This window comes from Polyodon spathula, chromosome 2 (genome assembly GCF_017654505.1).
Source record: "Polyodon spathula isolate WHYD16114869_AA chromosome 2, ASM1765450v1, whole genome shotgun sequence".
Taxonomy (NCBI): Eukaryota; Metazoa; Chordata; class Actinopteri; order Acipenseriformes; family Polyodontidae; genus Polyodon; species Polyodon spathula.
The window spans coordinates 18,232,758-18,245,137 of record NC_054535.1 but is presented as its reverse complement, the minus strand read 5'-3'; the positions used below and the strand labels follow the sequence as shown (position 1 = coordinate 18,245,137).

The following is a 12,380-nucleotide window of genomic DNA, read 5'->3' as shown; positions in this document are numbered from 1 at the left end:
AACAATAAATAAAACACTGTAATCACATTTTTTTTTTTTTTTTTTTTGCAATAATAATTACCGATCTTTTTGGAATCAGATTTACATTGTAATGATTATTTTAGATTTTTTTGTGTGCAGCTAAAGTAAATTGATCAGACAATTAAAATAAACAGTAACATTTTTTTTTAAATTTGTATAATTCAAAACACACACACTTCTTTAGTAAAGTTCTGTTCGGATATCCACGTGAAAATAACAACTTTTCAGGCAATTTACAATCAAATTATATTTGTCTTATGGTATAACAATAACTATAATCATTACAATAACTAGAACTATAACTAGAAATGACTTTAGGCTGGTATAATTTTACCACCTGAACATGCCAGTTTAAAACACTTTTCTAAAGAGTCAGTAATGCTATTTGCTCTGTAAAAACAAAACAAAAACACTTTTTAAAATTGATATATCGACTAGTCAGTGTTTAATCTAGTTACCCTGAGATTAAATGGGTATATATTAAAAAAAAAAAAAAAAAAAAAAAAAAACATTCTTTAGTCTTGAATGCAAACCGTTACAATGAAAATAAGCTTGAGGAGTTTTACAATGATTTACAACGATCTGCTTTTATATACAATAACATCACAAGCCATTCCAGATGTCTGATGTTATAAAACATAGTTTCCGAATGAAATGTTTATGCCGTTTATTTATTTGATACTGTTCATTATCAGTTTTTCGTCATTTAAATATATTAAAAAATACACTTATTACAGACTCGTCACCATCCAAATGGTAAACATATTTCACAATGCAGATGATAGAAAATAATTCCATTTAATGTCACTTGTGGCAGAACGAAAATCATACAAGTACTAAAATTCAACGCTGGTCGTTTTTGTATCAATTTTAAATATATATTTTTAAAAACATATGCCTAGAGGGAACTTAAAAAGAGAAAGGCTGCCATGTTGACGAAAGCATCAAATACGTTACTTTCCTCCATGTAGCGTTTAATGTATTCATTGTAATCATCTTTAAAGTTTTAAAAAGTGACAAATCACCCTTTAAGTTTATGTATCTTTTTTGTAATTGTGTTATAATAAACAGTTATTGAACTCGTATAGTTTAGGTATAAGTTTGTTTCTCTTCCTTTACAAGTGCGAAGTATAAAACGCCGGCGCCCCGTAAGCTTGTGATCCCAAAACAAAAGGGGACAGGACTGCGTGGCTTGACAGGAAGGGCAACTGGGCAGTGCAGACCAGCCCGCCTGGTCCGTGACCCGGGTAACCGGTGTGCATTGACAGCTGGCCTCCTATTGGAGGAGAAGGGCTCAGTTGACTCAAACCACCGCTAAGCCCGCTCCCTGGTCCTCCTCCGCCACCGCCCCCTGTCGGGGCGCTGGTATCTGCGCCAGGGTTTTGCTTCTTCCACTTGGTCCGGCGGTTCTGGAACCAGATTTTCACCTGTGTCTCCGTCAGACTGAGTGAAAGAGCCAGATTCAGCCTCTCGCAGACGGACAGATAGCGGGTGGACTTGAATTTATTCTCCAGAGCTACTAGCTGTTCGTAGGTGAAGGCTGTCCGGGCTCGCCGGGGTTTGCCTGACTTGGAATCTGAACCACTGCGTTTCCTCTTAGGCTTGGCCTGGCTCTGATCGGGCTGCCCTTGTTGCTGCTGACTCCCCGGGGTTGAACTTCGAGTCACTGAGTCACCTTCTTCTTGGTGGCCTAAGTCCCCGTCCCCTGAGCCCGGAAGGCCACTGCTGCTCTCCTCGCTGCCCAGCTCCTCGTCCTGCATGTCACTCTCTGGGGTGTGTGTACTTCTGCTGAAATCCTTTTCACATTCTTCGGATTTATACAAAACTGCGTCTTCTGAAAACAAACACAAATACGCTAGTAAACTTTTCATCGAATTATTGTACAAGTAATAAAACAAACAAATCGATCAAATTGCTAACAGGGAAGATTTCAAACAATAATAATTAATATAATACTAATAATAATAATAATAATAATAATAATAATATAATAATATATATTATTAATGTTCAAATCCTCATGCAAAATATTGTGAAACAGAAATTTACGCTTATAAGTCCTAATATTTTCAGGCTTTATCTCCCTTTTGTTGTTACCATCCCATGTCTTATTTTGTTTTGTTTTTACAATCGAAAAAAATAAGTGATTGAAATGTCTGTGCAAAAAATCCCAAACACCTTTATGGTGAATTTGTAAAGCATATATAGGAAATTATTTGACTTATAGATTTAGAGTCTTTTTCGTGTACGATCATTCTTATATATAATAATAAGAATAATAATAATAATAATACTAATAATAATACTTAATCACCTCCTCTACATACACACACACCTTCTCTACATCTACACATACACGCCTCCTCTACATCTACACAAATACCTCCTCTAAATCTACACACACATATCGTCTGCATCCACAAACACACCTCCTCTACAGATATACACACACCTCCTCTGTATCTACTCACACATCTCTGCTACCTCTATACACACACACACACACACCTCCTCACCACATGTTCTTCATACACACACACTGTGGTCTAGACAGGTTCAGACTGTGCTATTCACAGAAAAAGTCAAAGTATGTTTTACAGGATGTTCTCATATCTAATCCCTGTTCTAGACAGATTCACAGTAGTGCCATATTCTCTCCATTTCTTAAAAATTGATTTAACTGTGCTCCAGGGGATATTCAGTGCCTTGGCAATGTTCTTATATCCTACCCCTGATTGGTGCTTTTGAAGAACATTTTTCTGGATTTGCTTTGAATGTTCCTTCTTCTTCGTGATGTAGTTTTTGTTAGGACATGTACTAACCAACTGTGGGACCTCCCATAGACAGGTGTTTTAATCTGAAATCATGTGAACCACTTAATTGCACAACGGTGGACTCCATTCAACTAATTATGTGACTTCTGAAGGCAATTGGTTGCACCTGAGCTTATTTAGCTGTGTCATAGCAAACGGGGTGAATCCTTATGCAATCAATTATTTTCCATTTTATATTTGTAATTAATTTAGTTCAAGTTGTTGATTTTTTTTTTCACTTTGACATTATGGACTTTTTTTTTTTGTGTTGATATCAACAAAACTCACAGAAAGTGAACAAAAAGTATTAACGGACCACCACTGTGAAAATGAAAACATTCCAAAGTTATTATCGGGTATGACCTCCTCCCTGATCATTACACGCAAAATCCTGGCAGCGTTGACGCATAGACCTGATCAGTCTCTGGATAGACTGCTGTGGGATGTTCCAACACTCTTTCTGTGTAGCTGCAGCCAGCTGGCGAAGGTTGGTTGGTCGCGGTTGTCTCCTTGGATGGCACTGGCGATTTGGTCCCACGGATTTTCTATTGGACTCAGGTCAGGAGAAAAATCTGACCACGGCAAGACTTTGACATTGTTTTCTTGAAGTCGTGCAAATGTAAACGTAAAGTTCCCTCAGTTGTCATTGTTTACCCAATTATTGATTATCAGTTATACCAATCTTATAACTGTTGTGATCAAGTTAACTGAAGCCTCTCATATTTAATACAGGATTACTGTCCAATTTTTCTTTCACACTTTTGAGGAAAATCATTTTATTTTACTTTGCTTGTTTCCATAGAAATGTGTCATCTCTGCAGTGCATTGTGGGACTGTAGTGTAGTGCACAAAGAAATACATGTCCCAGAATTCACAGGGGTAGCACTTTAGGTAGGACGACAGAAAGGCCACATGCACTTGATTACTGACCGCATTCACTACATCCGTGACAGATTTTCATTGTCATTGAATTGCATTGATTGGAACTCAGTGTGAGTAGCAACGCAGCTTTTCTTGCTGTGAAACCAAAACATTTGTAACAGGTTTGTTTCAATTTAATTTAATACCTGATAACAAAACATGTGAAAGAGAATTGCTCTGCAAATCAGAGTATCTGCACGCACATTTCTTCCTCTCTTTCTTCCTCTCCTCCTCCCCCGACCCTGCACTGTGACTCCTGCCCTGTGTTTCCAGGTCCACCCCTTGTTGATGCGGGAAAGGAGAGCAGAGACGCATCGGAAAAAGCTGCTGCGGCGCACTGTGAGCGTCCCTGTGGAGGGGAGACACCACTCCGAGCAGGGTAAGAGAGGAGAGGGGGAGACACCACTCCGAGCAGGGTAAGAGAGGAGAGGGGGAGACACCACTCCTAGTAGGGTAACAGAGGAGAGGGGGAGACACCACTACGAGCAGGGTAAGAGAGGAGAGGGGGGGACACCACTCCGAGCAGGGTAAGAGGGGAGAGGGGGAGACACCACTCCGAGCGGGGTAAGAGAGGAGAGGGGGAGACACCGCTCCGAGCAGGGTAAGAGAGGAGGGGAGACACCACTGGTGTGGGGTGGGGCTGGGGGGGGGGGGGGCCGAGCAGGGTAAGAGAGGGGAGGGTCTCTTCCCCCCTCCTGTGGTGTGAGGCTCGTCCCAATCTTCCAATTTCGCTCTTCGAGGAGGGGGGGGGACACCACTCCGAGCAGGGTAAGAGGGGAGAGGGGGAGACACCACTCCGAGCGGGGTAAGAGAGGAGAGGGGGAGACACCGCTCCGAGCAGGGTAAGAGAGGAGAGGGGGAGACACCACTCCGAGCAGGGTAAGAGAGGAGGGGAGGCACCACTCCGAGCAGGGTAAGAGAGGAGAGGGGGAGACACCACTCCGAGCAGGGTAAGAGAGGAGAGGGGGAGCCACCACTCCGAGCAGGGTAAGAGAGGAGAGGGGGAGACACCACTCCAAGCAGGGTAAGAGAGGAGGGGAGACACCACTCCAAGCAGGGTAAGAGAGGAGGGGAGACACCACTCCGAGGAGGGTAAGAGAGGAGACATCACTAAAGACAACACAACAAAACAAACTCACGCCGAGCAGGGTAATAAACTACATGGAGGGGAGACACCACATCCGAGTTCAGGTAATAGAGGCTGGGAGACCCACTATACTCCGAGCGGGTAATTAGCGGAGGGGAGACACCACCCGAGCAGGGTACGTAGAAGAGAGGGGGAGACACAACTTCGAGCAGGGTAAGAGAGGAGAGGGGACACCACCCCGAGCAGGGTAAGAGAGGAGAGGGGACACCACCCCGAGCAGGGTAAGAGAGGAGAGGGGACACCACCCCGAGCAGGGTAAGAGAGGAGAGGGGACACCACTCCGAGCAGGGGAAGAGAGGAGAGGGGACACCACTCCGAGCAGGGAAAGAGAGGAGAGGGGGAGACACCACTCCGAGCAGGGTCAGAGAGGAGAGGGGGAGACACCACTCCGAGGAGGGTAAGAGAGGAGAGGGGAGACACCACTCCAAGCAGGGTAAGAGAAGAGAGGGGGAGACACCACTCCGAGCAGGGTAACAGAGGAGGGTGAGGCGCGTCCCAATTCTCTCCTCTCTCTGCTGTGGTGAGGTCTCCGTCCAATTCTCTCCTCTCCTCCTGTTGGGAGTAAGAGAGGAGAGGGGGAGACGCCACTCCGAGCAGGGTAAGAGAGGAGGGGGGGAGACACCACACCGAGCAGGGTAAGAGAGGAGAGGGATTGCTCTCCTCCCCTTCACTGTGTGAGGATGCTTGCCCCAATTCTCTCGCCTCGCTCACCACGGTGGGCTTCGTCGCCCCAATTCACCATATTGCTCTAAGAGGGGGAGACACCCCGAGCAGGGTAAGAGAGGAGAGGGGGAGACACCACTCCGAGCAGGGTAAGAGAGGAGAGGGGGAGACACCACTCCGAGCAGGGTAAGAGAGGAGAGGGGGAGACACCACTCCGAGGAGGGTAAGAGAGGAGGGGAGACACCACTCCTAGCAGGGTAAGAGAGGAGGAGTGGTGAGCACCCCGAGCAGGGTAAGAGAGGAGGAAGGACACCACCCCGAGTAAGGTGAGAGAGGAGGGGAGAGCACTCTGAGCAGGATAAGAGAGAAGGAGGGGTCACCACCCCAAGCAAGGTGAGAGAGGAGGAAGGGACACCACCCCGAGCAGGGTGAGAGGAGGGGGTACACCACTCTGAACAGCGTAAGAGAGAAGGAGGGGTCACCACCACGAGCAGGGTGAGAGAGGAGGAGCGGTGAGCACCCCAATCAGGGTGAGAGAGGAGGAGGGGACACCACGCCGAGCAGAGTAAGAGAGGAGGAGGGGGGAGCAGCTCGAGCAGGGTGAAGGTGTTCATTGTAAAGTCAAGTCTCTTGGGAGTAGGTGTTTAGCCAGTGTGCTGAATGGTGAAGCAATGTCACTTCATCTAGGAAGTGTCAGTGTTGCTGGTTGACAGTAAAGCTCAGACTGGAACCATTAAACCCAGTTATTGTTAAAGTATTGACTGCTTCTGAGATAACTAAGACAATTAAAACCAGAAAGTTCCAGTTATGCTGCATTCATAAAACAACTGGGTGCTGTGCTGTACCATCTCCCCTTTCTCCTCTCTGTCTCTCTCTATATAACAAACTGGGTGCTGTGCTGTACCATCTCCCCTCTCTCCTCTCTGTATCTCTCTATATAACAAACTGGGCGCTGTGCTGTACCATCTCCCCTCTCTCCTCTCTGTCTCTCTCTATATAACAAACTGGGTGCTGTGCTGTACCATCTCCCCTCTCTCCTCTGTCTCTCTCCATCTGTATCTATCTCCCTCTCTTCTGTCTCTCTATCTCTCTATACCTTTCACTGTCCCCTTTCTCTCCATCCCCTACTCATTTCTATATCTCCCCCTCTCTAACCCTCCCCTCTATATCCCTCTCTTTCTAAGTCTGTTATGACCTAGTTAATTCATTTCTATATGAATTCATGTGTACGTCTTTGACAGATACGACGTGGGTGGCTTCAGTTTTTTTTTTTTTTTCCGTAGAGAAACATTCCGTAGAAAAGCTACTAGACCCTTTCCTTCCTTCTCTCCTACTCCCTCTATCTCTCTTTTCCTCTCTCCATCTCTTACTCTCCCTCTCTGCTGTTTCCTCTCCCAGTCTATTTCCTCCCTCTCTTTCTTTCTCTCTCTCTCCCGCTCTCACTTTGTATCTTGTATAATTATCTCCATGGTAACGATTACAGAGACGTTTCAAAACCATGAAAGGAGTTTCCACCCTTCCTCATTTCAAGAGTTTCTCTGGCAGCACCGTGTGTGAGAGAAGATGAGGGTAGGGTGGAGGAGGGGGGGGGAGGGAGAGGGGGAGAGGGGAGAGAGAGGGATAGGTGAGGTGAGAGGAGAGAGAAAGAGAGAAAGGGGAGGAGAGAGAGAGAGAGAAAGAAGTGGAGTGGGAGAGGGAGAAAGGAGAGAGAGATAAAGAAGGGGAGGCGGGAAATGGAGGTGAAGATGGGAGTATCTTGGATGGGAGTAACGTAACTTTCAAAAAGAAACTCCCCTTGTTGTGGTTTTTGTTGGTGCTGCATGGGTTAAAGGTCTAAGTTATAGGCTTGTGGTTGCCATGGAGACAAGAGAGCCTGTTTCCCCAGCAGGTGGCATGTGATTGGTTGATGCTGTGCATTCTTTGGAATCATCCCAGATGGACTAGCCCATCAGGGGAGAGAGAGAGAGGTGGGAAAGGGGGGGGGGGGTTCTGCATTTCTTTCAATACCTGCAATTGTGATTCATCCCAGGAGAAGTTAACCATTCGACTGCCTGCTGAAACAAATCTCATACTAGCATGGAGTGTAGTCAGTGTAAGTGTGAGTGTGTGCATGTGAGAGAGTTTTAGTTAGTGTGTAAGTGTGTAAGTGTGTGTGCCTCTCTCTGTATTGGAGTATCTGTTTGTATCTCTGTTTTGAGATCTGCTGTCACTGTGTTTGCCTTGCAGTGCGGGCTGGATTAATGTCTGCTTCCTGAACAGTTATGTTATTATTATTATTATTATTATGATTAATTTATATTATTATTAGTAAGTTCATTTAGGGGCAGATGCTTTTATCCAAAGCGACTTAGAGACTAGGGGGTGAACTGTGCATCAACAACTGCTGCTGCAGTCTCTTACAATAGGACCTTGGTTTTATGTTTCATCCAAAGGACGGAGCACAAGGAGTGACTTGCTCAGGGTCGCACACAGTGAGCCAGTAGCTCAGCCAGATTGAACCTGGATCCTCCTAGTTACAAGTCCCTTTCTCTAACCACTGAACCAGCAAGCCTATCTATATAACAATAACAACAAATACAAACTCAAAACATAAAGATAAAGACACTCTCTCTCTCTCTCTTCCTCTCTCCTCTCTCTCCTCACACCACACACAGACACACACACGTCTTTTACAGCCACTATCATTTAAACGTGTGTTCCCATTCTCAGTATTTACACGGGTCACCAGTGCGATTCGAGTCAGGGCAGGGTCTCGTTTCATCATCCCCCGTCTTTGCGCGTTCCCGCCAGCTTGAAGGTACCCGCAACAACCAAGGCTTTCTACGTGCCCGCGCAGCCGTCCCCCTCCTCTGTGATAGTGCTTGCGTTTTCCGAATAGCGCCTCTTCGTCAGCCGGCTGTGAGAGAGGGACAAGGCAAGCTGTGAGAGAAAATCACCCTGACATTCCTACACCTGAAATCAGCCCACTATTTGGTACTGCACTGTGCTGCGCTCTGCTGCACTGTAGTATTGTACACACATTCCAGGCAGGTGAAGACCATAATGAGGTGGACGATGCAGATAGCCCACGTCCTCCCCAACGAGTCATTGGTTTATTAGCACGGCTGCTGCATATCTGTTGACGCTGTTCACTGGATAATAGCAGTACTGTCGCCTGCTTTACTCAGACTGGTGGTCAGTTCTGGACTGGTGGAGGGTTAATGGTTTTCTGCGGGACCAATGTGAGGTTGATTTGACGCTCAGAGGATCCGGTTGACTTTGCCAGATGTTTTATTACTAGCGCGTCTCATCACCTCTGCCAGTCTCCCGAATCGGCAAAAAAAAAAAAAACATGCCGGCCCCCAACACCAGTGGCATGAACCCGGGATCCCGAGAGCTGACGAGGGTAATTATCGTTGTTAGCCCCGATGAGAGGTGGGTATACAAGCGCGGAAAACCTGGGGTTGTAGATGCTGAAAGAACATAGAGAATGCAAGCATGTGTGAAGTCCAGCTTTACCTATTGAATAATCGAATGGATGCATAAACAAGCTGCCTTCTTCCGTTCCGACTGGCGGGACCCGGAGATTGAAGTCGCCGACGGGGTGGAGCTGGGATTCTCCAAGAGCTTTGAGAAAGGGAAGGGGTCAAAGGGCAAAGGCAAAGAAGAAGAAGAAATACCCCAACTTCACCGCCCTCAAGCAGGACTCTAACACAGGAGGCTGGAGAAGGTATTCAACAAGTAAGACATTTGCATGAAAATGTAAAAAATTAACCAATGAACATTTCTCGTGTGTTTTATCAAAGTTGATCAAAGTTTTATCTCATCTTTATTAAGTAGCACTTTGGTTTCGTTTTTTGGTACTTTTTTAAAAGCTGGTCTAAGGACAGCAGTTTCATAATTCAGTTTTAATCCTAGTATATCCAGGTAATATAGAAATGTATTTTGTTTTTGTATTTATATTTGCTTAGTATTACTTGCCTGCATTCAAGTCAGACGGCCTGTTTTATCCTGGGATTTAAAGTTGCATGGATCCCAGTAAGAAGATTGGTAGAAAAAGCAGCATATAAATTATAATTGGAAGTTACATTTTTTTTATTTGTTGTTAACCTTTGTTTGCCCTCACTAAATGTGTACTATAGGGTTTCATGTATGTTTTTATTTATTGTATTGCTTTTTGAAAGTAGTATCACAAGGAACATTAATTTAAGTAAAACATGCCATGGATGGTGTGTGGTAGGCAGTAATGCTGCATGCTGGGCTTAAAGAATGCATGCATGTTTTTTGTTCTTCGTAGTATACAGTACTGTGCACATTTGGTGTCTCTTTAGTCCTGCAATGCCCTATGCGATCCTTTTTTATATATTCTGGCCCAGGCAGATATAGAAAATATGACTTATTTTAAAAGAGAGCCTGTGACAGGGAGATCCCTGATCGGGAGGTCTGGATTGACTGGGGGGTGTGCCCAGGGAGGCTGCACGCTAAAAAAACCATCTGTGCCACAGCTCGAAGCCACTGCATGGCAGAGTTGCTACCTGGAACAGATAGCCCCGGGAAATATTCAGGAGATGTGGTGGCTAGTTTTTGGTTACTGTTAACAGGTCTTGCAGTATTTTGGGCTATATTTAATGTGTTTTATTTAAGGTGAATACACAGTTACCAAATTATTTTAATTTAATATTTTGCAGCCTGCCCCCTGCACACAAACTTTAGGGTAACTCAGTCACCGTTAAGAGGACAGGGGGATGACTCCCAGAACATACTGCTGTGCAGTGCGCAAGAGAAGGAAAGAAATACTGCAAAGACTGGGAACAAGAAAAAGCTTTCAAATAATGGATTAGGAGTGTACCTTGCGATGAAGCAAAGCAGCTTGCAGCTTGCAGACACTCCAAGCACATCACATGGATCTGGTAAGACTGTAAATCACTGAGAATCATGTAAGAAACGCGTCTCCCTTTTCACAGGACCCAGGATTTAGTCATGTGCTAGTTGACAGCTCTGTTAAAAATTAAAGCTGGCAGCCCATATTGCTTGCCATTCCAGCATTCTCACAGTTGATCATTTGGAATGCATAGTTGGGGAGGCTTTAGGTAAGTTAAAAACTATTGGGCACAACTACTGTCAACAGTTAGCTAAACATTGTTGGTGTTTATTAAAAAAATTGATTATGTAAAAAAATTGTTATATATATTTTTGCGATTTATTAAGGTGTAATTTTATTGATTTCATGATATCTAACTAGATGTTAGGGGTACCTTTAAGATATATAGGTACCTATATATATAGCGCATGCACTTGAGTAGATTTGTGGCTGCTAGTGATGTGTGGATGAACTGGTGCTGCCGGTTCTGTAGAGTTTTGCCTGCCTGGCTTTTGTCACACATGTCTTCAGTTGCAAAACGTTGGGCTAGTTTTGGGCTACTTAACTGGTGGAAATCTGGCAACCCTGCTGCACGGCCATAGCCATACAGATGGCCACTGAGCGGAAGTTTACTGTGTTTACATCAAGGAGGAGAGAGTCTGTACCATGGAGAGAACTACTACATGAAACCGTTCCACTTCAGGACTGTGCATGTGAAAGCATTGCCCATCATAGGATGGATTAAAATTTTTCCGTAAACAGAAATAACAGCCTAGAGAGGTTAACATGTCCTCCGAAATATTTGGAACTGGTTTTTTTGAACGTTTTTTTTTTTATTTTATATGATATTGGTCATATTGTTATTGGGACCACCCCCTTAAGAACTTTTGTCATAACTTATGAATAAACCCTGTAATGACAATACTATCACTAATATTATATGTAACAGATATATCTATATTACAATAATAATAATGAATTCATCATATTTGGAGGGAGTTTATATAATTTACTAATTCATCATTTTATTTGGGGAAGAGTTATTTTATTTTATCCATTCAAAATGTTGTTTTATTTCCTGACATCTATAAACCTGGCATTCTTAACAGAGCAGGAAGGCAGAATATAAATCCTGCACAATTATTTGGGCAATTAAAAAAGAAAAATCCTGTACAATTATTTGAGGCAATACAACTACAATATTTCCACTGAATATCATTCGTTTAAATGATTTGACAGAGGCCGGGATGCAAAAATTACATAGGCCGGACAAAAGAGTGAGGCAGGAAACATATGACCAAGGGATGCAATGTTGGTTCCCTAGCGCCGGGGCCAGTGTTGTTAATCTGCATGTGTGAGGCGTGTCAACACCCACTGCTCTGTGTATGTTTCAGTATTGTGCCTCTTTTCCACTATACAACAGAGCCATGAGAGCCTGGCTTGTTTTTCCACTGCAGAGCCGAGCCATGCCGTGCTACTGACGTCACATGCAACGAAAGACAGTTGTTATTAATTTACTCAGTTTGCCAAAAGATGCGCAAACTAATGGTGTTCCAAAATTAATAGACCAAAGGTACAGCTGTATCTTGTATCGCTGTATTTTGTAATATATATTTAGGAATTTATTTATAATCCACAAAGTTTAATAATTATATAGACTTAATAAAGTTCAATTTGTTCTCTGAAGGGGAAAAAAGGGTTTTAAAAACATGATTTGCCAAAGATAGCTCGTTTTAAAGATAGTTGATTTTTGTTTGTCTGCTTAAAAAAAGCTGTGTGAGCACAACGAGAGCCGTAGTTGTATGTATGGTACAGCTGGATTTTGTTTTAAATCAGATTTTTGTAAATCAGATCTTTCTGAATGCTTCTATCTGCCCACAGAGAAACTAGAGCCTGCACTTCCTCAGTGTCCCAAGGCTGTACTTTTCTCTTATCACACTCGCTGTCCACCATGTTGTTGTTGCTTGTCTTTCTA

General features: G+C 44.0%; 1 protein-coding gene across 1 annotated transcript; it reads right to left on the bottom strand.

Annotated features, from left to right (window-relative positions):
• Window positions 1-1,136: 1,136 nt before the first annotated feature.
• On the bottom strand, window positions 1,137-12,358 carry LOC121326209 (NK1 transcription factor-related protein 1-like). Its single transcript, XM_041269434.1, has 4 exons — window positions 12,329-12,358; window positions 8,367-8,461; window positions 3,959-4,104; window positions 1,137-1,852 (listed from the first exon to the last, which is right to left on the bottom strand). Exons 1-4 carry the CDS (start codon window positions 12,356-12,358, stop codon window positions 1,137-1,139), a joined length of 987 nt encoding a protein of 328 aa, XP_041125368.1.
• Window positions 12,359-12,380: the final 22 nt, after the last annotated feature.